The following is a 27,977-nucleotide window of genomic DNA, read 5'->3' as shown; positions in this document are numbered from 1 at the left end:
TTCTCGCAATTCCTCCGTCTCTGCCGCATCTGCTCTCAGGATGAGGCTTTTCATTCCAGGACGAGGGAGATCCTCCTTTTTTAAAGAAAGGGGCTTCCCTTCCTCCACTATCAACTCTGCTCTCAAACGCATCTCCCCCATTTCATGCACATCTGCTCACTCCGCAACTCCCTTATCCATTCGTCCCCCCCATCCCTCCTGGCACTTATCCTTGTAAGCGGAACAAGTGCTACACATGCCCCTACACTTCCTCCCTTACCACCATTCAGGACCCCAGACAGTCCTTCCAGGTGAGGCGACGCTTCACCTGTGAGTCGGCTGGGGTGATATACTGCGTCCGGTGCTCCCGATGTGGCCTTCTGTATATTGGCGAGACCTGACGCAGACTGGGAGACTGCTTTGCTGAACACCTACGCTCTGTCCGCCAGAGAAAGCAGGATCTCCCAGTGGCCACACATTTTAATTCCACGTCCCATTCCCATTCTGACATGTCCATCCACGGCCTCCTCTACTGTAAAGATGAAGCCACACTCAGGTTGGAGGAACAACATCTTAAATTCTGTCTGGGTAGCCTCCAATCTGATGGCATGAACATCGACTTCTCTAATTTCTTCTAGTGCCCCACCTCCCCCTAGTACCCCATCCGTTATTTATTTTTATACACACATTCTTTCTCTCACTCTTTTTTTTCGCCCTCTGTCCCTCTGACTATACCCCTTGCCCATCCTCTGCTTCCCCCCCCACCCATCTTTCTCCCCGGATCTCCTGTCCCATGATCCTCTCATATCCCCTTTGCCAATCACCTGTCCAGCTCTTGGCTCCATCCCTCCCCCTCCTGTCTTCTCCTATCATTTTGGATCTCCCCCTCCCCCTCCCACTTTCAAATCTCTTACTAACTCTTCCTTCAGTTAGTCCTGATGAAGGGTCTCGGCCTGAAACGTCGACTGAAACTCTTCCGATAGATGCTGCCTGGCCTGCTGCGTTTACCAGCAACTTTGATGTGTATCTTGTATTTTACGCAGTTTATTTTGAACTATCCTGTGAGCACTGGTAAAGGCGTTTTTCTTGGCAGCTGATGATGGGTCGTTCTGATGGGCACGATGAAGGCAGTGCTTTTCAACAAGTAGAGCCTGTAGCTCCTCATTGTTCTCGTCGAACCAGTCATGCTGCTTGTGGGTAGAGAGCCTTAGCATCTTCAGTGCAGATGAATGGACAGCATCCCTGAAGCGATCCCAGTCGTCCACAGCGCTGCCTGCAAGGTGTAGGCTGCAAGCTTGGTTTCTGAATCTTCAGCCAGTGCTGAAGCAATGCTGGGGTTCTTCAGCCTGGCCACATTGATTCTTTTCATAGCCTTGCTTCCTCTTGAGTCTGATGTGGAGCTTCATTTAGGAGAAAATGAGCCTTTGATCTGTCCATCAGTGAGCACCACACATGGCCTTGGTCACCCTGACGTCCTGCCTGTCTTTTCTCCTGACAATGACATAGTCGATAAGATGCCAATGCTTAGAGCGGGGGTGAATCCAGGAGGTCTTGATATGGGTAGGCAGGCGGAAAGTTGTGTTGGTGATGAGGTCGTGCTGCACATGTCTTCAGTAAGAGTAGACCGTTAGTGTAACATTTGCCCACTCAATGACTCCCAACGACTCCCTGCCAGGCTGCAGAGTCGCACCCTACTCTTGCATTGAAGTCGCCGAGCAAGATCAGCTTGTCGGTGCTGCTCACTGCTGATAGTAGAGCGCCTCGTTCTTCATAGAACCTGTCTTTTGTTTCGTCCGGGTTAGTCATTGTGGCTTGACTTCTGTTCTGTAGCGGAAGCTGTAGTGTCATGAGCCAGTCGTTCACACCCTTGGGGAGACTGGCAAGTTTCCGAACAAGGTGACTCCTGACGGCGAATCCATCTCCAGCATCACGACGCTCATCGCTGCTGCGACCGCTCCAGAAAAAAGTGTATCCGCCTCCAGTTTCAGTTGGCTGAAACTACGTTGGCAAGACGAGCCTCACTCAGGGCTGCTATGTCAATGTTGTATCCTGCAAGCTCTCTGGCAAGTAAGGCTGTTCTTCTCTCGTCTGTTTGCTGTCGAATTGTCCAATAGTGTGTGCACGTTCCAAGTACCAGTGGTGAGTGGTGTCACTTTGCGTTTTGTTGTGTTTGTTCGACCGCCAAGATATGATCCTCTCCAGCCGTGGTAAACTGGACTGGACAGGGTGTAATGAAGCAGGCAATGTTTAGGGCACCTTTTCTAGCCCCTTCCTCACACTACAGAGGTGAGCAGTGCATTCCTAAAGAGTGCTGCTCAGTTGCCCAGGTAGACGCTGAGTTTCACTGCTGCTTCGGTCAGCGAAAAACGGCCATTACATCTGAGTCACCTGTGTGCAGGTCTGAGTACAGCTAGTGTATCCACACCTGCTGCTTTGTCGCTCGCCCATCGGCACAGGACTTCAAAGGTTGAGGGTGATGATGATGTTGAGACTAGCGCTCGATTTGGATTTAAGTGAGGGAGAGTTGCGCAGTATCAGCCTCGCTCTCTCTTCCCAATTCCCATCTGGATCCAGAGGTAAGACGAGTCGAGATGGCTGGAGATGGGACTAGGCATAGTGGATGATCAGCATGTCTTATCTCTCGTCCTGCTCTACATGTTCCACGACGCTTGCAGAGACCGCCTTCTTGACCGTTGGACCTTCCATTAGTCTTGTCTGCTCAATCCGCCGGAGTCTGTCTTCACATGCTGGAATAGACATCTCCCTGCCTCACTGAGGGTTTGATACCCGTCGGTTACCCTCAGCTGGTTTAGCCGGCTTGTTGAAGCCATTGCCTGGGGTGTGGCCACTGTCACATGCAAACAGCTACGGGGAGCCACAGGTGAGAGCTGAGTGACAAGTGGGGACCAAAGGTGGACTAACCTCCTTGAAAAGGATGCAACATGTTCTCCTACCAGAGATGCTATCCCTCACTGACGCCCCATACACCCCTATAGCAGCTTTGAGTGTCCTATGGACTCAGGCCCCAAGATCCCTCTGATCCTCCACACTGCCAAGAGTCTTGCCATTAATGCTATATTCTGCCATCATATTTGATCTACCAAAATGAACCACCTTCCACTTATCTGGGTTGAACTCCGTCTGCCACTTCTCAGCCCAGATTTGCATTCTATCAATGTCCCGCTGCAACCTCTGACAGCCCTCCATGCTATCCACAACACCCCCAACCTTTGTGTCATCAGCATATTTACTAACCCATCCCTCCAGTTCCTCATCCAGGTCATTTATAAAAATCAGAGTAGGAGTCCCAGAACAGATCCCTGAGGTACACAACTGGTGACCGACCTCCATGCAGAATATGACCCATCGACAACCACTCTTTACCTTCTGTGGGCAAGCCAGTTCTGGATCCACAAAGCAATGTCCCCTTGGATCCCATGCCTCCTTACTTTCTCAATAAGCCTTGCATGGGCTACCTTGTCAAATGCCTTGCTGAAATCCATATACACTACAGCTACATCTCTACCTTCAATGTGTTTAGTCACATCCTCAAAAAATTCAATCAGGCCCATAAGGCACGACCTGTCTTTGACAAAGCCACACTGACTATTCCTAATCATATTATGACTGTTCAAATGTTCAGAAATCCTGCCCTCTCAGGATCTTCTCCATCAACTTACCAACCACTGCAGTAAGACTCACTGGTCTATAATTCCCTGGGCTATCCCTACTCTTTCTTGAATAAGGGAACAACATCCACAACCCTCCAATCCTCTGGAACCTCTCCTGTCCTCATTGATCATACAAAGATCATTGCCAGAGGCTCAGCAATCTCCTCCCTCGCTTTCCACAGTAGCCTGGGGTACATCCCGTACGGTCCTGGTGACTTATCCAACTTGATGCTTTCCAAAAGCTCCAGCACATCCTCTTCCTTAATATCTACATGCTCAAGCTTTTCAGTCCACTACAAGTCATCCCTTCTCAGGATCCTTTTCCGTAGTGAATACTGAAGCTGTTCTCACTGGCTGATCTTCACGAGCTTGTGCAGTCGCGCCCCGTTCAAACCACTGAAGAAAATAAAAAAGCCCTTCCTTACTTCAGCAAAAAAGCATCAGCATCCTCCACCCACCAAGCAAGCAATAGCAAAGCCCCCAACTGATCTGCTTTTCCTGATATTCCATTTTTTTTTCCTGTGACGCTTCAGTCAGCAGCACCTGCTTAAGTCAGCTTGTCCCCAGGGCTGCAAAGCCTCAGAACCTTGAGGTCCCGCTCGTCTTCTAGGCCATGTCCTTGGGATATTGAAAAATGGCCTGTTGGTGAGCCCCAAGAGTGGGAACCAGTATCGTTTATATAAAAGAAAGTTTCAAAGGTCAGTCACGTAGTCTGCCTTACCATTATATGTAGTGACAGTTGGACTATACAGAGGCCAGGTAGATTTGGGTGGGAATGATAGTGAAGCTGCTAAAGAAAGGGGGAGATTTATTACCTGTGAATGGCATCATGTCTATGTGGAGCTGAAAGTACTATGATTGAAAAGTACTTTAATGTGGTAACAAGCTCCTCTAAAAACATTTAAGAAATAATCAGGTAACTTTAAACTGACAGAAGAATATTGGTAAATTGGTCCCAAGACAAAGATACTCTTTTGGCCATTGTTCTGAGTGTGGTAATGGAATTATTCATCCTTGAATTAGTCCAGGGGATTGACGAGTATAGACATTCTCCAATAAGCTAACCTTGATCTTCCTTCTCCACAAGGTTACTTGCTTGTGCTGAACCATTAGAGGAAGGGTTCCCAACCTTTTTATGTAATAACTTACCATTAACCAAGGGGTCCGTGGACCCAGGTTGGGAACCCCTGTACGTGAGGGTCCTGTGCAAAACAAAAGTATGCCAAAAAATTGCAAATGTTCTCCTCACACGGCATAAAGCACAGAAGTGGGGGAAAACCCTGTTATTAAGGCATTAAAAACGTGTTTAGAAACTGATGCCTCTTTCTCTCTCTCTCACAGTTAATCCTGTTTGGGTTGAGTAACCAGATGGTGGTGGATTTTACCGGGGAAAACACAATGACTTTTAAACATCTATTCTTGAAGAATTATTCAGATGACTTGGAAGATTCCTATGCTGTGTATACGAAGGCGGATGTTTATGAATGTATTTTCTACACAGTTGAACAGGTTGGTTGTTTTGCTTCCATTAGACTCTTTCCTGTTAGGATTTGGACTCTTGCCTAATTTCTAAATATCTCTTTAAATTACAGTGCAAGGTAACTTGATATGTGTAGCTTGCTTTCAGCTGGTAGGCTAATCTGAATAAGTATCTCTTTGGATTCCATCACGCTGAATGAAGTTTCACTATTTTAAGTTTATGGTTAATATAATTAACAAGTAATGTTCTGATTCGTAGTCACCATATACAAAGTAAAATGCTTGACAGGATCCCACCATGGATGACAAAATACTTTATTTATACTGGAAAAGGTTAAATGTTGGACAGAGTACATCATTAGCCCCATAGTCTTCAAACTTGGACCATGTGAAGGTTTGCTTTCTTGCAAAATCGTAAGATATAGGAAAGAATTAGGCTATTTAGCTCATCTAGTCCTTGTCAGAGCTCTTCTGAAAAACAAGTAAACAACATCCATTGATTCTGTCTATCCTGCCTGTTATTTCCTCAGAGAATTCTAACAGATTTGTCAGGCAAGATTTCCCTTTAAAGAAACCATTGCTGACCTTGGCTGACTTTATCATGTGCTAAGTATCCTGAACCTCCCTAATAATGGACTTCCCAACCACTGAAGTCAGGCTAGCTGGTTGTAATTTCCTTCCTCTGTCTCCCTCCCGTGAAGAGTGGATGGACAAATTTTCCAATCCTCTGGAACCATTTTGACGAGGTCCCACACAGGAGATTAGTGTGCAAACTTAAAGCACACAGTATTGGGGGTAAGGTATTGATGTGGATAGAGAATTGGTTGGCAGACAGGAAGCAAAGAGTGGGAATAAACGAGACCTTTTCAGAATGGCAGGCAGTGACTAGTAGGGTACTGCAGGGCTCAGTGCTGGGACCCCAGTTGTTTACAATATATATTAATGACTTGGATGAGGGAATTAAATGCAGCATCTCCAAGTTTGCGGATGACACGAAGCTGGGCGGCAGTGTTAGCTGTGAGGAGGATGCTAAGAGGATGCAGGGTGACTTGGATAGGTTAGGTGAGTGGGCAAATTCATGGCAGATGCAGTTTAATGTGGATAAATATGAAGTTATCCACTTTGGTGGCAAAAGCAGGAAAACAGATTATTATCTGAATGGTGGCCGATTAGGAAAAGGGGAGATGCAACGAAACCTGGGTGTCATTAAACACCAGTCATTGAAAGTGGGCATGCAGGTACAGCAGGAGGTGAAAAAGGCGAATGGTATGCTGGCATTTATAGCAAGAGGATTCGAGTACAGGAGCAGGGAGGTACTACTGCAGTTGTACAAGGCCTTGGTGAGACCACACCTGGAGTATTGTGTGCAGTTTTGGTCCCCTAATCTGAGGAAAGACGTCCTTGCCATAGAGGGAGTACAAAGAAGGTTCACCAGATTTATTCCTGGGATGGCAGGACTTTCATATGATGAAAGACCGGATGAACTAGGCTTGTACTCATTGGAATTTAGAAGATTGAGGGGGGATCTGATTGAAACGTATAAAATCCTAAAGGGATTGGACAGGCTAGATGCAGGAAGATTGTTCCCGATGTTGGGGAAGTCCAGAACGAGGGGTCACAGTTTGAGGATAAAGGGGAAGCCTTTTAGGACCGAGATTAGGAAAAACTTCTTCACACAGAGAGTGGTGAATCTGTGGAATTCTCTGCCACAGGAAACAGTTGAGGCCAGTTCATTGGCTATATTTAAGAGGGAGTTAGATATGGCCCTTGTGGCTAAAGGGATCAGGGGGTATGGAGGGAAGGCTGGTACAGGGTTCTGAGTTGGATGATCAGCCATGATCATACTGAATGGTGGTGCAGGCTCGAAGGGCCGAATGGCCTACTCCTGCACCTATTTTCTATGTCTCTATTCCAGACAGGTCATTCCTAATGCCTCTCCAATCTCTTCTGCTTCTTTCAGAACCATGGGGTGTAGTCCATCTGGTCCAGGTGACATATTGACCTTCAGACCTTTCAGCTTCCCACCCACTTTCTCCCGAGCGATAGCAACTACGCTCACCTCTGCCCCCTGACTCTTGGAAATATGGCATACTGTTAGTGTCTTCCACAGTGAAGACAGACACCAAATACCTATTAAGTTCATCCTAATTTTCTTGTCCCCCATTACAACTTCTCAGGCATCATTTTCTAGAGGTCCAATATATATATCTGAAAAAACTTTTTGTGTCCTGTTTTATATGATTAGCTAGCTTACCTTCATATTTCACCATTTTTCTCCTGGCTTCCTTAGTTGCCTTCTCTTTTTTAAAAGCTTCCCTCTCCTCTAACTTCCCACTAATTTTTGCTGTATCACATACCATCTGTTTTGCTGTTATGCTATCTTGACTTGTCGTCCACAGTTGCATCATCCTCCTTTTTGAATGCTACTACTTATTTGTCTACCCTGAGCCTTTTGAATTGCTCTCAGAAACTCCAGCCATTGCTGTTCTATTGTTAACCCTACTATTATTCTCTTCCAGTCCACTTTGGCCAGCTCACCTCTCATGCCTCTATAATCTATTTATTCACTTAGTACTGATCCATCTGACTTTATCTTCTCCCTCTCAAACTGCAGGGTGAATTCTATCATGTTATGATCACCGTCACCTAAGGATTTCTTTTCCTTAAGATCTCTAATCAAATCTGATTCATTACACAACACCCAATCCAGAATCATCTTTTTCCCTAGTGAAATCGATCAGAAGATGCTCTGAAAAGCCTTCTCGTAGGCATTCCATAAATTCCCTCTCTTGGGATCTAGCACCAACCTGATTTTCCCTATCTCTGCATATTGAAATCCCCCATGCCTATCGTGACATTGCCCTTTTTACATGCCTTTTCGATCTCCCATAATTTGTATCCCACATTCTGGCTACTATTTGGAAGCCTTCATATATCTCCCATCAGGGTCTTTTTACCCTTGCAGTTTCTTAATTCTATGCACAAAGATTCTACATCTTCTGATCCTATGTCACCTCTTTCTTGTGATTCATTTTTTTTTTTGGCCATAGAACCACCTTACCCCCTCTACCTACTTCCCTGTTCTTTTGATACAGGTGTATCCTTGGTTGTGAAGCTTCCAATTATGATTTTCTTTTAGTCAGGTCTCAGTGATGCCCACAATGTCATACCAGCTACTCTCCAACTATGCTACAAGATCATGTATCTTATTCTATGTACCACATACATTCAAATATAACACTTTCCCATCTGTATTCTTGACTCTTCAACTTTTCCCCCATATTATACTTCAACTCATCCACTGATTACAATGTTACCCTATCCTCTCCCAAAGACAACTTCCAGTCTGCTCCAACTATGGAATCTCCTATCACTGCTGCACTCCTCTTCCATTCTGTACCAGAGACCCAGTCGCTTCAGCTTCCTTCTGATAGGTCATTCCCACACCCCCCCCCCCACACTCCCATAGCAGTATCCAAAGTGGTATTCTTATTATTGAGGGAATGACTACAAGAATATTCTGCACTGGCTGCCTATCCCTTTACCTCTCATGGAAACATAGAAATGTAGAAAACCTACAGCACAATACAGGCCTTACGGCACACAAAGTTGTGCCGAATATGTCCCTCCCTTAGAAATTACTCGGGTTACCCATAACCCTCTATTTTTCTAAGCTCCGTGTACCTATCCAAAAGTCTCTTAAAAGACCCTATCATGTCCGCCTCCATCAACATTGCTGGCAGCCTATTCTACACACTCACCACTCTCTGCATTTTTAAAAAATAACAACTTACCCATGACATCTCCTCTGTACCTACTGCCAAGCACCTTAAACTTGTGCCCTCTTGTGGCAGCCACTTCAGCCCTGGGGAAAAAGCCTCTAACTATCCACACAATCAATGCCTCTCAGCATCTTATACACCTCTATCAGGTCACCTCTCATCCTCCTTTTCTCCAAGGAGAAAAGGCCAAGTTTACTCAACCTACTCTCATAAAGCATGCTCTCCAATTCAGGCAACATCCTTGTAAATCTCCTCTGCACCCTTTCTATGGTTTCCACATCCTTCCTGAAGTGAGGCGACCAGAACTGAGCACAGTACTCCAAGTGGAGTCTGCCCACGGTCCTATATAACTGCAACATTACCTCTCGGCTCCTAAATTTAACTCCACGATTGACGAAGGCCAATACACTGTATGTCTTCTTAGCCACAGAGTCAACCTGCACAGCTGCTTTGAGTGTCTTATGGACTCTGACCCCAAGATCCCTCTGATCCTCCACACTGCCAGGAGTCTTACCATTAATACTATATTCTGCCATAATATTTGACCTATGAAAATGAACCACTTTGCACTTATCTGGGTTGAACTCCATCTGCCACTTCTTAGCCCAGTTTGCATCCTATTAATGTCCTGCTCTAACCTTTGACAGCCCTCCACACTATCCACAACACCTCAACCTCTGTCATCATCAAACTTACTAACCCATCCCTCCACTTTCTCATCCAGGTCATTTATAAAAATCACAAAGAGTAAGGGTCCTTGTACAGATCCCTGAGGCACACCACTGGTGACCGACCTCCATGCAGAATATGACCCATCTACAACCACTCTTTGCTTTCTGTGGGCAAGCCAGTTCTGGATCCACAAAGCAATGTCCCCTTGGATCCCATGCCACCTTACTTTCTCAATAAGCCTTGCATGGGGTAACTCAGCAAATGCCTTGCTAAAATTCATATACACTACATCTACTGCTCTTCTTTCATCAATGTGTGTAGTCACATCCTCAAAAAATTCAATCAGACTCGTAAGGCATGCTTTGACAAAGCCATGCTGACTATTCCTAATCATATGCCTTTCCAAATGTTCATAAATCCTGCCTCTCAGGATCTTCTCCATCAACTTGCCAACCACTGAAGTAAGACTCATTGGTCTATAATTTCCTGGGCTATCTCTACTCCCTTTCTTGAATAAGGGAACAACATCCGCAATTCTCCAATCCTCCGGAACCTCTCCCGTCCCCATTGATGCAAAGATCATTGCCAGAGGCTCAGCAATCTCCTCCCTCGCCTCCCACAGTAGCCTGGGGTACATCTCATCTGGTCCCGGTGACTTATCCAACTTGATGCTTTCCAAAAGCTCCAGCACATCCTCTTCCTTAATATCTATATGCTCAAGCTTTTCAGTCTGCTGCAAGTCATTACTACAATCACCAAGATCCTTTTCCATAGTGAATACTGAAGTAAAATATCCATTAAGTACCTCTGCTATTTCCTCTGGTTCCATACACACTTTCCCACTGTCACACTTGATAGATCCCATTCTTTCACGTCTTATCCTCTAGTTCACATACTTGTAGCTCCTTCCTGTTAGCCTTATAATCTTTTAGATCTCTTAACATTACTTAGCTCTCTGAACCTTTCCTAAGCTTTTCTTTTCTTCTTGACTAGATTTATTACAGCCTTTGTACACCACAGTTCCTGTACCCTTCCATAACTTCCCTGTCTCATTGGGACGTACCTATGCAGAATTCCACACAAATATCCCGTGAACATTTGCCACATTTCTTCTGTACCTTTCCCTGAGAACATCTGTTCCCAATTTAAACTTGCAAGTTCCTGCCTGATAGCCTCATAATTCCCTTTCAATTAAACGCTTTTCTAACTTGTCTGTTCCTGTCTCTCTCCGATGCTTTTGTAAAGGAGATAGCAATATGATCACTATCTCCAAAATGCTTTCCCACTGAGAGATCTGACACCTGACCAGGTTCATTTCCCAATACCAGATCAAGTACAACCTCTCTTCTTGTAGGCTTATCTACATATTGTCAAGAAACCTTTCTGAACACACCTAACAAACTCCACCCCATCTAAACCCCTTGCTCTAGGGAGATGCCAATCGATATTTGGGAAATCAAAATCTCCCACCACGCCAACTCTATTATTACACCTTTCCAGGATCTGTTTCCCTATTTGCTGCTCGATATCCCTGTTACTATTGGGCGGCCTATTAAAAGAAACACCCAGCAGAGTTATTGACCACTTCCTGTTCCTAATCTCCACCTACAGAGACTCTGTAGACAATCCCTCCATGACGTCCACCTTTTCTGCAGCCGTGACACTGTATCTGATCACCAGTGCCAGGTCCCCACCTCTTTTGCCTTCCTCCCTGTCCTTTCTGAAACATCTAAAACCTGGCACTTGAAGTAACCATTCCTATCCCTGAGCCATCCAAGTCTCTGTAATGGAGACTTGCATCATAGCTGCAAGTACTGATCCACGCTCTAAGCTTATCCGCTTTGTTCACAATACTGCTTGCGTTAAAATAGACACATCTCAAACTGTTGGTCTGAGCGCGTCCTTTCTCTATCACCTGCCTATCCTCCCTCACACACTGTCCTCAAGCTTTCTCTATTTGTGAGCCAACAGCCTCTTGCCAGTCTCTTCAGTTCCATTCCCAGCCCCCAACAATTCTCATTTAGACTCTCCTGACAGTCACTTAGCTACCTGCCTCCTGCAATTTGGGGATGACTACCTTCCTGTAACTCCTATCTGTCTGCTCCTCATTCTCTGGTATGAGCCGAAGGTCATCTCGCTGTAGCTTGATGCACTTCATGCAAATGTAGTTGTCAGGGAGACTGGAGGTTTCTCAAAGTACCCATATCTCACACAAGGAACATACCACTAGTTCTGCACCCATTCTCTCCGCAATAGCTATGCACTAATAGACGAAGAAAGAGGAAAAAAAAATTACTAACAAGAGAAAATCTGCTGATGCCAGAAATCTAAGCGACACACAAAATGCTGGAGAAACTCAGCCGGCCGGGCAGGATTTGTGGAAAGAGAAGTACAGTTGGTGTTTTGGGCTGAGCACCTGAGACCCTTCAGGAAAATTACGAGGAACTTACTTAGACCTTCTTCCCTCGGCCTCTTGACCATTCTAACATCGGCCCAATCGCACAATGGCTGCTTCGCTTACACCTTGCCAAGTGCTTTATAGATCGCGATGATTGTAGTTTACCGTAAAGTCCTGAAAGGCCCTGGGCTCTTTTAAAACCTCATGCAGTTTCTCCCACAAACAAGCCCACAATGAATGCTGCCCTGCCATTTAAAATTTTATTAGAAAGACTTCAACTCTAACTGCAACCCGCATGTTTCTGAACCCCAGCTTAGAAGTTACCAAACAGTTGGACGAGACACTTTTATTTTTATAATGGGTTGTTCTGCCAGTCGGGTTGAAAGTAAATTTTTGCAAGACAGATGCAAACAACAGTATGAACTCTGCAAAGAGCAAGCCAGATACCGGTTGACCTTCACTAATCCGGCACCACTGGGACCTGAGAGCGCCGGATCAGTGAAAATGCTGAATTACAGAAGGATCACATTAAGCATAATGAGTGCCAGATTATCGAAGGAACCGGAATTACAGGTAGTCGGATTAGTGAAGGTCGACCTGTGCTTTATTCTAGGATTACAATGATTTCTGACTTTTAACATCTATTTTAGTCAGAATTGGGGTTTAATATCAATGACATACGTTGTGAGATTTGTTAACTTTGTGGCAGCAGAACAATGCAATACATGATAAGAGGAAGGAAAAAGAAAATTGAATTATGTAATCGTTAAATAAGTAGTGCAAAAAATAGGAAATATATCAAAAATAGTGAAGTAGTTTTGTATTCAGTCCTTGAAAGAGCTTTTTTGGACTCTAACTGGTTTAATTGTCTCAGCAAGTCTTTGCCAGATTATGAAAGGTCTGGTTTTGTACAAAAATAAATTCTGTTTGTAGTTGGGTAGAGGATAAGTGGTCCAATCATTTTAGACGCAAACAACAGGAATTCTGCAGATGCTGGAAGGGTCTCGGCCTGAAACGTCGACTGCGCTTCTTCCTATAGATGCTGCCTGGCCTGCTGCGTTCACTAGCAACTTTGATGTATGTTGTTCCAATCATTTTAGGGTGGGAAAGGCAGGAAGTGGTGCTTTATGGGACATGGTCTTTCAGTGGACAAAAACTGTTCCTGATGTCAGAAGCCCTGCCAAAAATGAAGTATTTGTTTTTGATAGCAAGGATTTTGAGTTTTATTTTAAATTTAGAGATACAACATGGAACAGGCTCGCCTGGCCCTTCAAGCCATGCCGCCAGCAACCTCTGATTTAATCCCAGCCTAATCACAGGACATTTACAATGACCAATGAACCTACTAACTGATATGTGTTTGGACTGTGGGAGGAAACTGGAATACCTGGAGGAAACCCACTTGTTCCATGGCAGGGCATATGAACACCTTACAGAGGATGCTGGGATTGAACACCAACGTCTGAGCAGTAATAGTGTTGCACCACTCACAACACGCTGGAGGAACTCAGCAGGTCGGGCAGCATCCGTGGAAAAGAACAAACAACGTTTCGGGCCGGAACCCTTCGTCAGAACTGAAGAGGGAAGGGGCAGAGGATCTATAAAGAAGGTAGGGGGAGGGTGGGAAGGAGAAGGCTGGTAGGTGCCAGGTGAAAAACCAGTAAGGGGAAAGATCAAGGGGTGGGGGAGGGGAGGCAGGGAGGGGATAGGCAGGAGAGGTGAAGAAGGAATAGGGGAAAGCACAATAGGTAGTGGAAGGAGGCGGAACCATGAGGGAGGTAGTAGGCAGCTGGGGGAGGGGGCAGTATTCAATATTCATACCAAGGGGCTGGAGACTACCCAGACGGTATATGAGGTGTTGCTCCTCCAACCTGAGTTTGGCCTCATCATGGCCGTAGAGGAGGCCATGTATGGACAGATCCGAAGGGGAATGTGAAGCAGAGTTGTAGTGGGAGGAAACCGGGAGATCCTGTCTGTTGCAGCGGACGGAGCGGAGGTACTTAACGAAGCAGACCCCCAATCTGGTTGGGTTTCACCGATGTAGAGGAGGCCGTACCGGATGCAATAGATGACCCCAACAGACTCGCAAGTGATGGACTGTTTGGGGTCCTGAATGGTGGCAAGAGAGGAGGTGTAGGGACAGGTGTAACACTTAACGCTTACTTGGATAAGTGCCGGGTGGGAGATCCGTGGGGAGGGACGTGTGGACCAGGAAGTCGCGGAGGGAAGGATCCCTGCAGAAAGTGGAGAGGGAAAGATGTGTTTAGTGGTGGGGTCCTGTTGAAGGTGGCGGAAGTTGTGGAGAATAATGTGCTGGATCTGGAGACTGGTGGGGTGTTGTACTAACCACTACACTACTGTGGCACCCTTTTGAGCTGTAAGATAGATAGAGTGAATGCAAGCAGGCTTTTTCCACTGAGGCTGGGGGAGAAAAAAACCCAAGGACATGGGTTAAGGGTGAAGGGGGAAAAGTTTAAAGGGAAAATTAGGAGGGGCTTCTTCACACAGACTAATGGGAGTGTGGAATGAGCTGCCAGATGAAGTGGTAAATGTGGGCTCACTTTTAACATTTAAGAAAATCTTGGACAGGTACATGGATGAAAGGCGTATGGAGGGATATGGCCCAGGTGCAGGTCAGTGGGACGAGGCAGAAAAATGGTTCGGCACAGCCAAGAAGGGCCAAAAGGCCTATTTCTGTGCTGTAATGTTCTATGGTTCTATGAAATGGTGGCAAAAGCAGATTGGATAATGTGGCACATAAGTTTTACTGACCTACCCCCACTTTCCCATTGTATTCTGCGTTTCTTTGCTCTGATGTTAACTGTGGACGTAATTGTTAACAGAATGACAGCCATCAGTATTTGCCTTTAATTGGTGTTTAATCCAATTATAATGGCAGGTTTTGTTGTGATTAAGTAGGTTGGATATGTGTTTTGAAGAAAGGAAATCTAATAGAAATGTACACAATTCTTACTGGGCTTAATGAGATAGATGCAAACTTGAGGGTTCATAGTGTTATAACTGGCTCATAAAAGTTTACTTTTAAGTTGATCTGATTAGTAGATAGTGCCATTATTAAACAAAATGTCGCTTGTTAACTTGTAAACTGATTTAGTTCTATTAGAGATCAGCTTTTTGAGGTCAGCATTGAGAAGTTTAAGGTAACTTTAAAGTATGGATATGTCACTATGCTGTCTTGAGATTTGTTTTCTTGAAGGCATTCACAGTAGAACAAAGAAATACAATAGTGTCAATGGAAAAACTACACAACGACTGATAATTTGCCAATTCAAATATGAATAATGCTGAGAACATGAGTTGTAGTCCTCCTCTTCCTCCTGCCCCCGTAGTAAACAATAATCTCTTTGGTCTTGCTGACATTGAGTGAGAGACCTATATGCTGATTTGTGGCTGCCTTTGATTTTACCAACAGCAGTGGTATCATCAACAAACTTGTGCTTAGCCTCACAGTCATAAGTGTAAAGAGAGTTGAGCAGGGGGCTAAGCACACAACTATGTGGTGCACCTGTGCTGATGGAGATTGTGGGGGTGATGTAGTTGTTAATCCGGACTGACTGAGGTCTGCAAGTGAGGAAATCCAGTTACATAAAAGGTATCAAGGCTTAGGTCTTGGAGCTCAATGATAAGTTTCGATGGATGATGGTGTTGAATGCTGAGCTGAAGGTAACAGAGTATTCTTCACCTCAAGGATGTTGCAACTTTGGAATTCTCTAATCAAGGAGCCTGTGGAGGTTCAGTCTCTGAGTATATTTGAAATAAACCCAAATTTTAATGTACAAGGGACTGACATTAATGTGAAGAATGTGCAGTTGAGGTTAAAGATTAGCTGTGATTGAAGGATGTGGACCTTGTATATGCAGAAGGGATTAGTTGAAATTTTAATTCATTCGACACACATCAGAGCCTGATCCATTTTTGCACTGTTCTATGTTGGTGTTGTAGATGTGTTTCTGAATTTCATTCTGAAAAGGCTTGTCCCAAAATTTTGACTTTTCGACTACTGGAAATAATTGATCTACCATACCTGGGTGGAAGTCGAATCCGGATAAAGTCACTCAGAAACTGTATAAATACAAACTCTTTATTCAAAGCCTCCGGGGCACTTCAGTAAGTCACTCAAACAGGAACAGTCTGTGACTGTTCCTGCTCGGTCCACCAACTAATTAACAGTTGCCCTTACAGAGGAGATATATTTGTTCAGATACCCCCACGCATACCAAGCTGGAGCCAGACTTATCTATGCGCCTGAGAGACAAATTACAGAATAGGTATAATGGCCACATACACGGAACAAGCTGGAGCAGTCTTGTCTATGTGGATGATTGCACAAAGAAACAAAAACCTTGAAACACTGTCTAACTCAAAGAAGAAATATGGCTCAGCATGACTGAGCACATCTGTTTATCATCAGCGGTTTCTTGCAGAAAAAACAGCCTGCTATGTTTAACTGACTGTGTTAACCCTTTACACACTTTATCATTCCCTCTTTTTGATCATTTCAACAAAGTAGTAATTACAGCAGAGCTCTTTTACAGAGAAAGCAACTGAATACACCATTCAGTTATCAGTGGGTAAAAACAGTGTACAATAGTAATTAGAACAATGATAAGTACAACTATTAGGCCATAATGCAATATCATGCCCATATGTTACTGAACAGGCCTTCGAACAACCACCGCTTAGACCCCTTGGTAAACCCGTGTAAATCCTGCTCAACTTTCTTGATGTTGTCAATCTCCCTGGCAATGTGCTCGGAGAGGGACGTAATGTTAGTAGCCTCATCGAGGATATAGGTGCAGAATTCTGTGCCAGTGATAGCACAGGTTCCCCCTTTCTCAGCTAGGGTAAAATTTAGTCATATGATTCTGTCGAACTGTTTGTCGGATGGCTAACATTTCCATGGTCACCTCAGCCACCTGAGTCTGGGTACCTAATAGCACGCTGGCAGTTTCTTTTGCCAATTCCTTCAGGGTACCTGCCAGCTTAATGATTTCTCGAGAGTTCCTAGCCATGCCATAAGATGGGAAGGCAATCATCCAGAACCTCTCTGATTCCATGATTCCCTGTTTCTGCCTCTGCCAGTGGGGGTGATCCCACAGCTTGGGCACTACCCTCAGGCTGGGGACTAGGTAAGCTCTGTTTCTTTTGGGGCGGCTGCGGGTCCCACCTGTTGGTTGCTTTCCTGGGTAGCCACAAGTAGGCTTAATTCCCACAAACCCAATAGGTGCCATTCAAGAGCAGAGGGAGAAGCCCGGCATTAACATTATTATCATAGATGCTGCAAGTGCTGTTCCCCAGGAAAAGTTTCCCCTGGCAGTAACAAGTGGTATTTGCCACCCAGGCACGTAGGTGTGGCCAAGAGGAGGAGGTCATATTCAACAGGGACTTGATGTATCACCCTTCAAAACACTGAGATTTGCATTTGCTCGGTGTCCTCTTGCAATTTTGGACTTCACTACCCCGGGTATTATTAGAGCATCCCCAAGCATAGAGTTCCTCGCTAGAATTGAGGGGGGGATCACTGACAACTGTATTTCCACGTCTTTCCACGCGAGGGTACTTGCGCACACATCCAACATGCCCCTGCTTCTTAGTGTTTGGCATAGTTGTGGCAAAGGGACAGGAAAGTTATTATGGGCAAAATCAGACGGGGATGTTTTGGCCATGGCACTTGGGGAACTACTCCCTCTGTGGGCCTTGGGGAAAAGGTGGTTCTAACCTGTGGGGAGATGCCACTGCTCCCGCCCTTGTACATGACTCTAGTTGACTGGAAGCCCCAAAAAAGAAGGCAAAAGACTAGCCCAGTACAATGGTCCGTAATAGGCTCCTTCGTCTGTAATTTTTTACAGTCAGTACAATGTATCCACCGCGGTTGTCCTTCCAACTTGACTGCCATGGGCGCGGTGAGCAGTACTTGGAATGGTCCCTTCCACTGTTCTAGTTTGCCATGGCTCCAGTTCTTAATTAGTACGTATTCCCCGGGTTCGATGTTGGGCTAGTAGCCTTCTCTTGTCATATCATCTTCGTCCTTGTATGCCTGATGTACCTGTTAATGTAAGGCTCAGAGAATCTTAGGTGGCCCGTTTAAATCAGAGTGGAAGGCCGCATGGAACCCCATGGAGTCCTTAGGGGCTTTCCGAAGATGATTTGAACTGGTGACAATCCCGTTTTTTTTTTTTTTTCTCGGGGAGGCCCCCACATGGAATAATGCTAAGGGCAATACCTTTAACCAATTAAGCCCCTTTTCCTCTAAGTTTTGCCAACTTGGTTTTTAAACTATCATTTGCCCCCTCTACTGTACCTGCAGCCTGGGGGTCGTGAGAGCAATGGAATTGATGGATAAGGCATTGCAGATTTCTTCATTTATCTTGGCTACAAAGTGGGGACTGTTATCTGAGCTCAATATTTCTGGTAACCCATACTGGTGGATCACTTCTCGCAACAGTATTTTAGCTGCTGTCAGGGCTGTATTATCTGTGGCAGGGATTGCCTCGATCCATCTACTAAACACATCTATGATCACCAAGCAATAATTGTAACAATGCACTCTAGGTGGTTCAATAAAATCAATTTGCAAACATGAAAAGGGGCCTCCAGGTAGGGGAGTGGTGCCTGACACACAGGGTGTCCCCTTTCCCACATTGTTCTTACGGCATATTAAACATGCTTTTGCCCTCTTTGTTGCCGCTTGCTGCAATTTCGGATGCCAGCATGTTTGCAGCAAACTGTTTACCCTTCCCTCCTTCCCGAAGTGAGTACAAGTATGAATATAATCAAGGAGGATTGGTAGAAATTGGGTAGGGATGCAGACCTGTCCCGCAGGGGTGAACCAGAGACCCGTCATGGGACCCTCCTTACAGCCCATCTGTGACCATGGTCTGTGTTCCTCCTCAGGGGCGTCCCCCTGGAATGTATGTACAGCTTGCATGTCTGGCAAACCCATACTGTCTGGGAGGTGCAAGGGGTTTTGGCGGGGCCCCGGTGGGACTATAATTTCGAGTGTCTGGGCTGCGAATTTGGCAGCCTCATGGGTCATGACATTACCGGTGGAGATTTTATTAGTCTGATGGGTATGAGCAGAGCATTTGATAATGGCCAATGTTTTTGGAAATTGCAGGCAGTGAGGAGATTCTGTACAAACGAAGCATTGCTAATAGGATGTCCTGAGGAGGTGAGGAAACCCCGGCATTCCCAAAGCACTCCGCAGTCATGAGCTACCCTGAAGGCGTATCAAGGATCAAGTGTAGATGTTTGCATGTTTGTTGGCAGCGAGGATGCAGGCACGAGTGAGGGCAAATAATTCAGCTTTTTGTGCTGACGCGGCTGGTTGAAAGGCTGCCTGCTTGAGCACCAGGACATCTGTGACCACGGCATAGCCGGAACATCTCTGGCCTTGAGGGCCAACGGAAGAACTCCCATCGACATACAAGGTTATGTCAGGGTTTTGTAGGGGTTGGTCCTCGCGGGCTGTGATGAGGAGTTGATTTTGCAGCATACAATCGTGTTCAGAATTGTTTGTGACCTGGGGTGGCGACGTTAGAAAAGTGGCCGGGTTTAAAGTGGAGCAGTGAGAAAATGTCAGCAGCGGGTTGCTCAAGTTGTCTCATAGCGATTTTGTCGTGCCTGAGTGAGGTGCTGTGTCTGTCGGGAGGTCAAAAGCTCCACCACCAAGTGGGAAGAAAAGCACATTTACAGACTGATGTAGGGTAATATTGGAAGCCGCAGTTACCAGGGTATACACTGCCTTCCCTGAAACTCCACCCATAGGGGTCGCATCCATTGATATGTTCGTTCAGACCCCTCGAACCCCAAGAGGGCAATGGTGGCTCGGGAAAGCTGGAATCCATGTTCTGACACTATCTCATGATACGAGGTTGCCCCCCCCCCGTATCAATCACAAATGGAAGTTGAATTCCAGCTAGCTGAAGGATTATGTTGGGTTTTTCTTGCGAGTCGCTACTTATAACGGGCAACATTTTCGAGGGTCAGTGGGGTGACTGCTGGGTTTAAGCCCTGGGTGTCTCTGCTGTCCCCAGGGGCACCTTGCCTTCCAGTGTCCTGGTCAGCCACAGTTAAAACACACTCCAGGCTGACCTCCCCTGGGCATGGGTGCTCGCTGGGGTGGCCCATTTCTTCGCTCAGAGGGATAAGGTGGTTGGGGTGGTCCCCTTATTGCCATCACCTGGCCAGGTCCTGGAGATATGGGTCATCATGATTGGCCTTGCCCCCTTGCAAGGAATTGATCCCAATCCTGGTTCCGGCATATGGTTACGATGCCAGCCATCATCTGACCCCCGTCGGTGTTCCTCACCCCATTGGACAAATTCATGCTTGACTATAACTCCCTTTGAGGCAGGTCTGGACTCTGTGCTGGGATCCCACTAGTAAACTATGACTCGCCGCATCCGATTATGGTCATTATCTGGCCAGTCCGTTTTATTGGTCTTGATCATTGTAGCTAAATTAAAAGGGAGACATTGGAGCAACAGCGCATCAAATTGAGGGGAAGTACTCCCATTATTGAAGATCTGGTCCTCCACACAAGTCCCGTAGCATGATACAAAGCACTCTCAGTAATCCAACCCTGATTCCCTGGGTTTCGGCTTACATTCTAACACTAGTGATATTAACAGGCTGCTGGAGTGCTTTTTCCAAGCTCTGGATTATCTGATTGGTCTGCTCTTCCTTGTTTAGTACCCCTTCCCTCTCAGTTCCTGGTAAGTCTGGTATCCCAGTTCTGCACTCCATTTCTGTCCCTTGTCCGCAGATAATATCATGCAACAAAGTCCGAAAAGATCCTGGGGGTTAGCATCTGAATTGTGCGAAAAGCGCCGGTTTCTCCTTTCTGTCAGGGGCCTGATTCATTGTCATGATCATCTCCTGTGGCTTCCATGGGGCATAGACAGGGATAACCACTGGCCGATCTTGCTTCCCCGCCCTGGGATAAGACATCAATCAGGTAGGTTACTGTTTCTGAGGTTCGGGCAGGGGAACTTTTCTCAGGGACTGAGCTTATCCATTCTTCAGTATCAGCTCGTGGGATGGTTGGATATAGGGGCCTCTGTTTCACCCTTCCTCCCCCTTCCCCTCTGTTTCACCCTTCCTCCCACGGTGTCAGAGAACCCTGGAGAATTTTTGGGTCCCATGGCTAGTAGCAGCTCCCGATATGGTGGTGGGGGTCTTGTCACTAGCCAGTCTTATTCGCGATCACTTTCATCAAACAGGGTCGGTAAGCCAGACATACTCCCGGGATTCTGTATTTCATTCCCTATTTGTCCCTGTGTTTGTCACTTTTGGCTTTCAGCTTTATCTTTTTCTGCCTTTCCTCCTCTCTTTTTCGCCTGCCGCCTACCCATTCATTTTTCGCTTTGATAAGTCTCCCAGGTTTTAGTCTGTCCGTCTAAACTACATAGCTCTATTCCTCTATCACATGTATTATTTTGCCAGCTTGCCAACAGTGACTCATTCCATTCCTTGTCTGCCCATCCTTTCTATTCCTTGATCAATATTTTGCTTTTACTACCACAATTCTTTTTCCAAACCGTTTTTATCGCTTGGTCACAGCTTGTCACATCTCAAGTCCCTCCCCGTGGCCACACTTTGTCCGCCAGTTTCTTAGATTAAAAAAAATACTACTTAAAACATGTAAATCTCTTTCTTTATCATGAAACCACTCATACTTTTTGCCTTGTGAAGTTCCTGTACTATTCTTATCACACAACAGATCTTGTCCCAAGTTTTGTCTACTGCTCAATTCTCCTGTTTTTTCTTTACTCGATTTTAACTCTTACCCGATTTTAACTTTTACCCGACACCTGTCAGCTGTCCAATTTTCAAATGATTGTCCTACCTTATACGAGTCTCTTGGCAGATTGGATCTGGGTCCCGTCAAGGTCCTGTGCTGAGGTCTGGGTGACGGGCAGAGACTGCACCTGTATTGTGGGGAGCGACTAAGACAATTCTTCTTCGCGGGCCCGATTGGTCCCTGTAGATAGGATGTTCGGTCTGTCACTTAGCCCGCCTCTGTGTCACAGTCCCCTATGTTGGTAACCTGCTCGCAAGTGTCAAATGAGGAAGTCGAATCCGGATAAAGTCTCACACAGACCGTATAAGTACAAACTCTTTATTGAAAGCCTCCGGGGCACTTCAGTAAGTTGCTCAAATAGGAACAGTCTGTGACTGTTCATGCTTGGTCCACTGACTAACTAACAGTTGCCCTTACAGAAGAGATATATTTGCTCCGAGACCCCCACACATATGAAGCTGGATTATGTCTTCCCTATGCTTGGACTACTATGTTACTGAAATTTTCCTAGTGCTGGCTTGAACTCCCAGTGTGGTTTACTTTGGCGTGAAATGATGTTAGCATATTGGCCTTGTGGTTTGACAAGTTACCACGATGTTGTGAAGAACGTGAGATTTTCAACTGGCATTCTGATAAATTTTTATACTTTGGTCAAAATCAATAAGGCTTAATACCTGGTTAATTTCATGTTACATATTTGTGCAAAATGGTTGCAGTATTTCCTATTTTATTGGTTTGAAGTTTTTAGCCCTGTAAAATGAAATATTTAGTTGAAATGTGAATCTTTTCATTGTAGTGTCTTTCCCTGGAAAAATTCTGCAACTTTTTCCCTCTTTGTTTATTTCTTTCTTCACTGGTGACCACCTCCATTCCATATTAACTTGTTGTCTCATTTTGTCCCCAATTCCCATTACTTTACCCAATACTTAGTACCTGGCTCTGCAAAATATCTCTCTGGGGCGGTATGCCTACATTACTGATGGTGATACAAATCATACTGGTCTCCAGCTCTGCCATCGTTTTTATAAGAAGGGGAGCATCAATCCTGAAAATGATACCTTCAACATCAACCCACAGGTGATAACAGGTAGGTGATCTTTTGTAGAATATTTGTATTCATTCAAGCATCTTTTCACCTCTTATTCTTCACACCTCTGATACTTGCACTTTGAGAAGTGGGTGATTCTGGCAGCATCACTATTTCTTGTCTATTCCTCTCACTCCATTCAGTCTTCTGACTATATGACAGATGAAAAGTTGGGTGAGTGTTCTCTTTCTGTTGAGGTGCCCTGGAATTTTGTGTCCAGTAACGGTGAGAATATAGAGATGTCCAAGCAGGAATGGCATGGAGCTCAGTAGATGCTGGAAGCAGTGGTCCTCTGACATTGCTCTATTTGTTCACCCCAGTGGAGTTCAAAAGTCAAGTATTTGAAAGGTGTCATCAGTGCATCTAGTCCATTCTGCAGAATGCACTGAAGCTTGTAATTCTCACATGTACTGAGATACAGTGTAAAGAATATTTTGCAGACCACTTCAAATGTGTACCTTGGTGCAGTACAGGGAGAAAGGCAATAGCAGAATGCAGAATACTGTTATAGTGACAGAGTGCAGTGTAGGTAGACAACAAAGTGCATAGGCCATGGTAGATGGTGAGATCAAGAGTTCACCTTCATACAAAAGGAATATTTACAACAGCAGGACAAAAGCTGTTCTTGAGCTATGCTGTGGGAATGATGGAAGGGTGATTGTGTTCCTTTTGTGGAGTACAGGAAATTGCTCTGATTCAGAAATGTTTCTCAAGTGTTGTTGTGGCTTTCCATTTCTGGATGTATTATAGTCCTATACTGATCACTGTGCTCCATATATAATACAAAACAGAACCAGGAAATGGCCTCTCCTCTCCTCAACCTGCTCAGTGATTCAGTAAGATCATGGCCTTGACTTCACCAACTCCATCCTTGATTCCTTCCATATCTAAAAATCTAATGATCTCCTTGTTGGATATTTTCAGAGCTCTCTTGGGTCCACAATTCCAAAGATTTTTAATGAAGTTGTTAAAAACCTATCTAGTTCACTGGCATCTTTCAGAGCAAGTAATCATCCATGCTGATCCTGCCTGGCCTGGTTGTGACTAGCCCGACGGTCAGTGTGGTTGACTCTTGCCCTCTGAAAACCACTGAGTTCGATCAGTGAAGGGCAATAAACACTAGCCTTGCCAATGACACCTGAACCCTAAAAGAAAAATTAGAAACTGAATTGGGTTTAATATCACTGGCAGCAGTACATAACAATACATTTTTAAAAAATTATAAATGACTTTAAGAAATAGTGGATTCCAGTTAATTGGGATCATTGTGGCCCAAGTGAGTGACTGCCTGAATCAGCTGAAGTTTCATGGAAATAGTTAAAAAAGTATTTAAAAAAAAGACCAATTGAGTACACATTATATGTTTAAATGAAATAGAACATGGAATAGTACAGCACAGTACAGGCCCTTCGGCCCACAATGTTGTGCTGACCCTCAAACCCTGCCTCCCATATAAGCCCCCACCTTAAATTCCTCCATATACCTGTCTAGTAGTCTCTTAAACTTCACTGGTGTATCTGCCTCCACCACTGACTCATGCAGTGCATTCCACGCACCAACCACTCTCTGAGTAAAAAAACCTTCCTCTAATATCCCCCTTGAACTTCCCACCCCTTACCTTAAAGCCATGTCCTCTTGTATTGAGCAGTGGTTCCCTGGGAAAGAGGTGCTGGCTATCCACTATCTATTCCTCTTATTATCTTGTACACCTCTATCGTGTCTCCTCTCATCCTCCTTCTCTCCAAAGAGTAAAGCCCTAGCTCCCTTAATCTCTGATCATAATGCATACTTTCTAAACCAGGCAGCATCCTGGTAAATCTCCTCTGTACCCTTTCCAATGCTTCCACATCCTTCCTATAGTGAGGTGACCAGAACTGGACACAATACTCCAAGTGTGGCCTAACCAGAGTTTTATAGAGCTGCATCATTACATCGTGACTCTTAAACTCTATCCCTCGACTTATGAAAGCTAACACCCCATAAGCTTTCTTAACTACCCTATCCACCTGTGAGGCAACTTTCAGGGATCTGTGGACATGTACCCTGAGATCCCTCTGCTCCTCCACACTACCAAGTATCCTGCCATTTACTTTGTACTCTGCCTTGGAGTTTGTCCTTCCAAAGTGTACCACCTCACACTTCTCCGGCTTGAACTCCATCTGCCACTTCTCAGCCCACTTCTGCATCCTATCGATGTCTCTCTGCAATCTTTGACAATCCTCTACACTATCTACAACACCACCAACCTTTGTGTCGTCTGCAAACTTGCCAACCCACCCTTCTACCCCCACATCCAGGTCGTTAATAAAAATCACGAAAAGTAGAGGTCCCAGAACAGATCCTTGTGGGACACCACTAGTCACAATCCTCCAATCTGAATGTACTCCCTCCACCACGACCCTCTGCCTTCTGCAGGCAAGCCAATTTTGAATCCACCTGGCCAAACTTCCCTGGATCCCATGCCTTCTAACTTTCTGAATAAGCCTACCATGTGGAACCTTGTCAAATGCCTTACTAAAATCCATATAGATCACATCCACTGCACTACCCTCATCTATATGCCTGGTCATCTCCTCAAAGAACTCTGTCAGGCTTGTTGGAGACGATCTGCCCTTCACAAAGCCATGCTGAGTGTCCCTGATCAGACCATGATTCTCTAAATGCCTATGGATCCTATCTCTAAGAATCTTTTCCAAAATGCAGAACAAGTTGGAACACTATCAATACTACTGCAATGTTATAAAACTGTATTAGTTAATACTTATTGACTGAAGAATTAAATCCCCGTCGCATTCGTTAGATCATAAATTAACAAAATCAGTGCAGACACCTTGTGCAGCTAGATAATGGCTGTCTTCATAACAATACTTTCAATGATTGCATCCTCCAAGTCTTCATTTTCATTGCCACATTCAAGATGATTGTCGATACTTTCAAATTCTTAGCAGCTTCTAACTTGAAATAGTGCAATAATTTCATTTTCACTCCCAGCCGTTCCTCACACCTCCAAGCTTCTATGCTTGAAACCGCAGTGAGTGAAATGGTTCTGAATTGTCTTACTGCTTATTTCTCACCAAAAGTGACAAAAACCACTGCTTTTTGAACACAAACCCACACAACTGGTGCTACTTTAAAAACTACTCGCCTGAAACATGGCGTTGTATCAAACAGCAGTGCTAGTGCACATGACTGGTGCTAGTTAAAAACTCTTTGTCAAGAGTTTTCTGTCCCAATTAAGCAGCATAAGTGTTCCAAATAAAGGAATGGGATGCCAGCAATTTTCTTGATTGATTTTTGTTCTTTAAGAGTGGTCCCAAAAAAGTGGCTGCACTGATTAACCGATGGCCTATTTAACTGGAATCCAGTGTATATAATTATTGACATAAGAGAGCAAAAAGAAAAGAAAATAGTGAGATTGTGTACATAGGTTCATTATCCAAAACTGGTGATGGTGGTGAAGAAGCTGTTCCTAAAATGTTGAAAGTGTGTCTTCAGGTTCCTATACCACCACCTCAATGGTAGCTGGGGAGGCTAGTGTCCATGATGGAGGTGGCTGAGTTTGCAACTTTCTGTAGCCTTTTCTGATTCTGTGTGGTGGCTTTGCTGTACCAGATGGTGATGCATGGTACATCTGTAGAAACTTACTAGTCTTTGGTGGCTTACCAAGTGTCCTCAAACTTAATGAAATATATCTGCTGTTGTGCCTTCTTTGTAATTACATCAATATGTTGGGGCCAGGATGGATCTTTAGAGATGTTGACACCCCGGAACTTGAAACTGCTCGCCCTTTCCACTGCTAGTCCCTTGATGAGGACTGGTGCATGTTCCCTTGACTTGCCCTTCCTGAAGTCCACAATCAGTTCCTTGGTCTTACTGATGTTGAGTGCAAAGTTGTTGCTGTGATACCACTTGACCAGCTGATCTATCTTGCTCCTGTACACCTACTTCTCACTGTTTTATATTCTGCCAGCAGTTGTGTCATTGGTTGATTTATAGATGCTGTCTGAATTGTGCTTAGCCAAATGGTCATGGGTATAGAAAGAATAGAGCAGTGGGCTGAACAGACATCCTGGAGGTGTGCTGGTGTTGATCGTCAGCAAGGAACAGATGTTATTTCCGATCCACACTGACTATAGTCTCCCAATGAGAAAGCCAAGGATCCAATTATAGAGAGAGGTACAGAGGCCCAGGTTTTGGAGCTTGTTGATTACTACTGAAGATATGATACTGAGTTGTAATCAACAAACAGCAGCCCGACGTAGGTATTGCTGTGTCCAGGTGATTCGAGGCTGCGATTGCATCTGCTGTAGAATATTGTGGCAATGGCAAATCGCAGCGTTCAGGTCCTTACTTGGGTAGAAGTTGATTCTGCCTATGACCAACCTCTTGAAGCACTTCATCACAGTAGATGTGAGTACAACTGAGCAATAATCACTGAGGCAGCTCACCCTGCTCCTCTTGGGCACTGGTATGATTGTCACTCTTTTTGAGAGATTAAACATATCCTTGAACGCTGCTGCTAGCTGATGGGCACAGCTTTTTAAGGATGCAGTGGAGGTGCTTGACAAAGCGGTGTACAAGAGGCCGCATCAGGAGCACCAGACACAATGGATAGCTCCAACAGATTTGCAGGTGATGTGTTATCTCACCTGGATGGACTGTTTAGAGGCAGCGAGGAGGTGAATAGACAGGTGAAGCTTTCTGCTGCTTTCAGGGACAAGTGCAGGAGGGAGATTAGTGGGGAGGGACAAATGGACAAGGGAATCATGGTGGGAACAATCTCAGTAGAGAGTGGGGGGTGAAGTAACGACGTGTTTGGTGATAGGATCCTGTTAAAGTTGAGAAGAATGACGTGTTGGGTGTGGAGGCTCATGGGGTGACAGCAGGTGACAAGAGGAACTCTATCCCTGTTAAGGCAGCAAGAACATGAGGGAGTGTGGATGTCAGGGAAATGGAGGCAGTGCAGGTGAGGGTAGCATCAATAGTGAAGGAAGGGAAGCCCCGTTCTTTGAAAGAGAGCATCCCTGATGTCTTGGAAAGGAAATCCTAATCCTTGGAACAGATGTGGCGGAGACTAAGAAAC

At 45.2% G+C, this 27,977-nt stretch overlaps 1 protein-coding gene across 1 annotated transcript in view; it reads left to right on the top strand.

Moving 5' to 3' along the window:
• mcoln1a (mucolipin TRP cation channel 1a) overlaps positions 1-27,977 on the top strand; it is an 81,855-nt gene that overhangs the window by 12,405 nt on the left and 41,473 nt on the right. Inside the window, exons 3-4 of the mRNA XM_063036006.1 lie at positions 4,992-5,159; positions 22,738-22,894. Of these exons, the coding sequence (XP_062892076.1) occupies positions 4,992-5,159; positions 22,738-22,894 (325 nt within the window). The remainder of the gene's footprint in view (positions 1-4,991; positions 5,160-22,737; positions 22,895-27,977) is intronic.

This window comes from Mobula hypostoma, chromosome 29, assembly GCF_963921235.1.
Source record: "Mobula hypostoma chromosome 29, sMobHyp1.1, whole genome shotgun sequence".
Classification (NCBI taxonomy): domain Eukaryota; kingdom Metazoa; phylum Chordata; class Chondrichthyes; order Myliobatiformes; family Myliobatidae; genus Mobula; species Mobula hypostoma.
The sequence above is the reverse complement of the archived record's forward strand: the minus strand, read 5'-3'. Positions and strand labels throughout refer to the sequence as shown.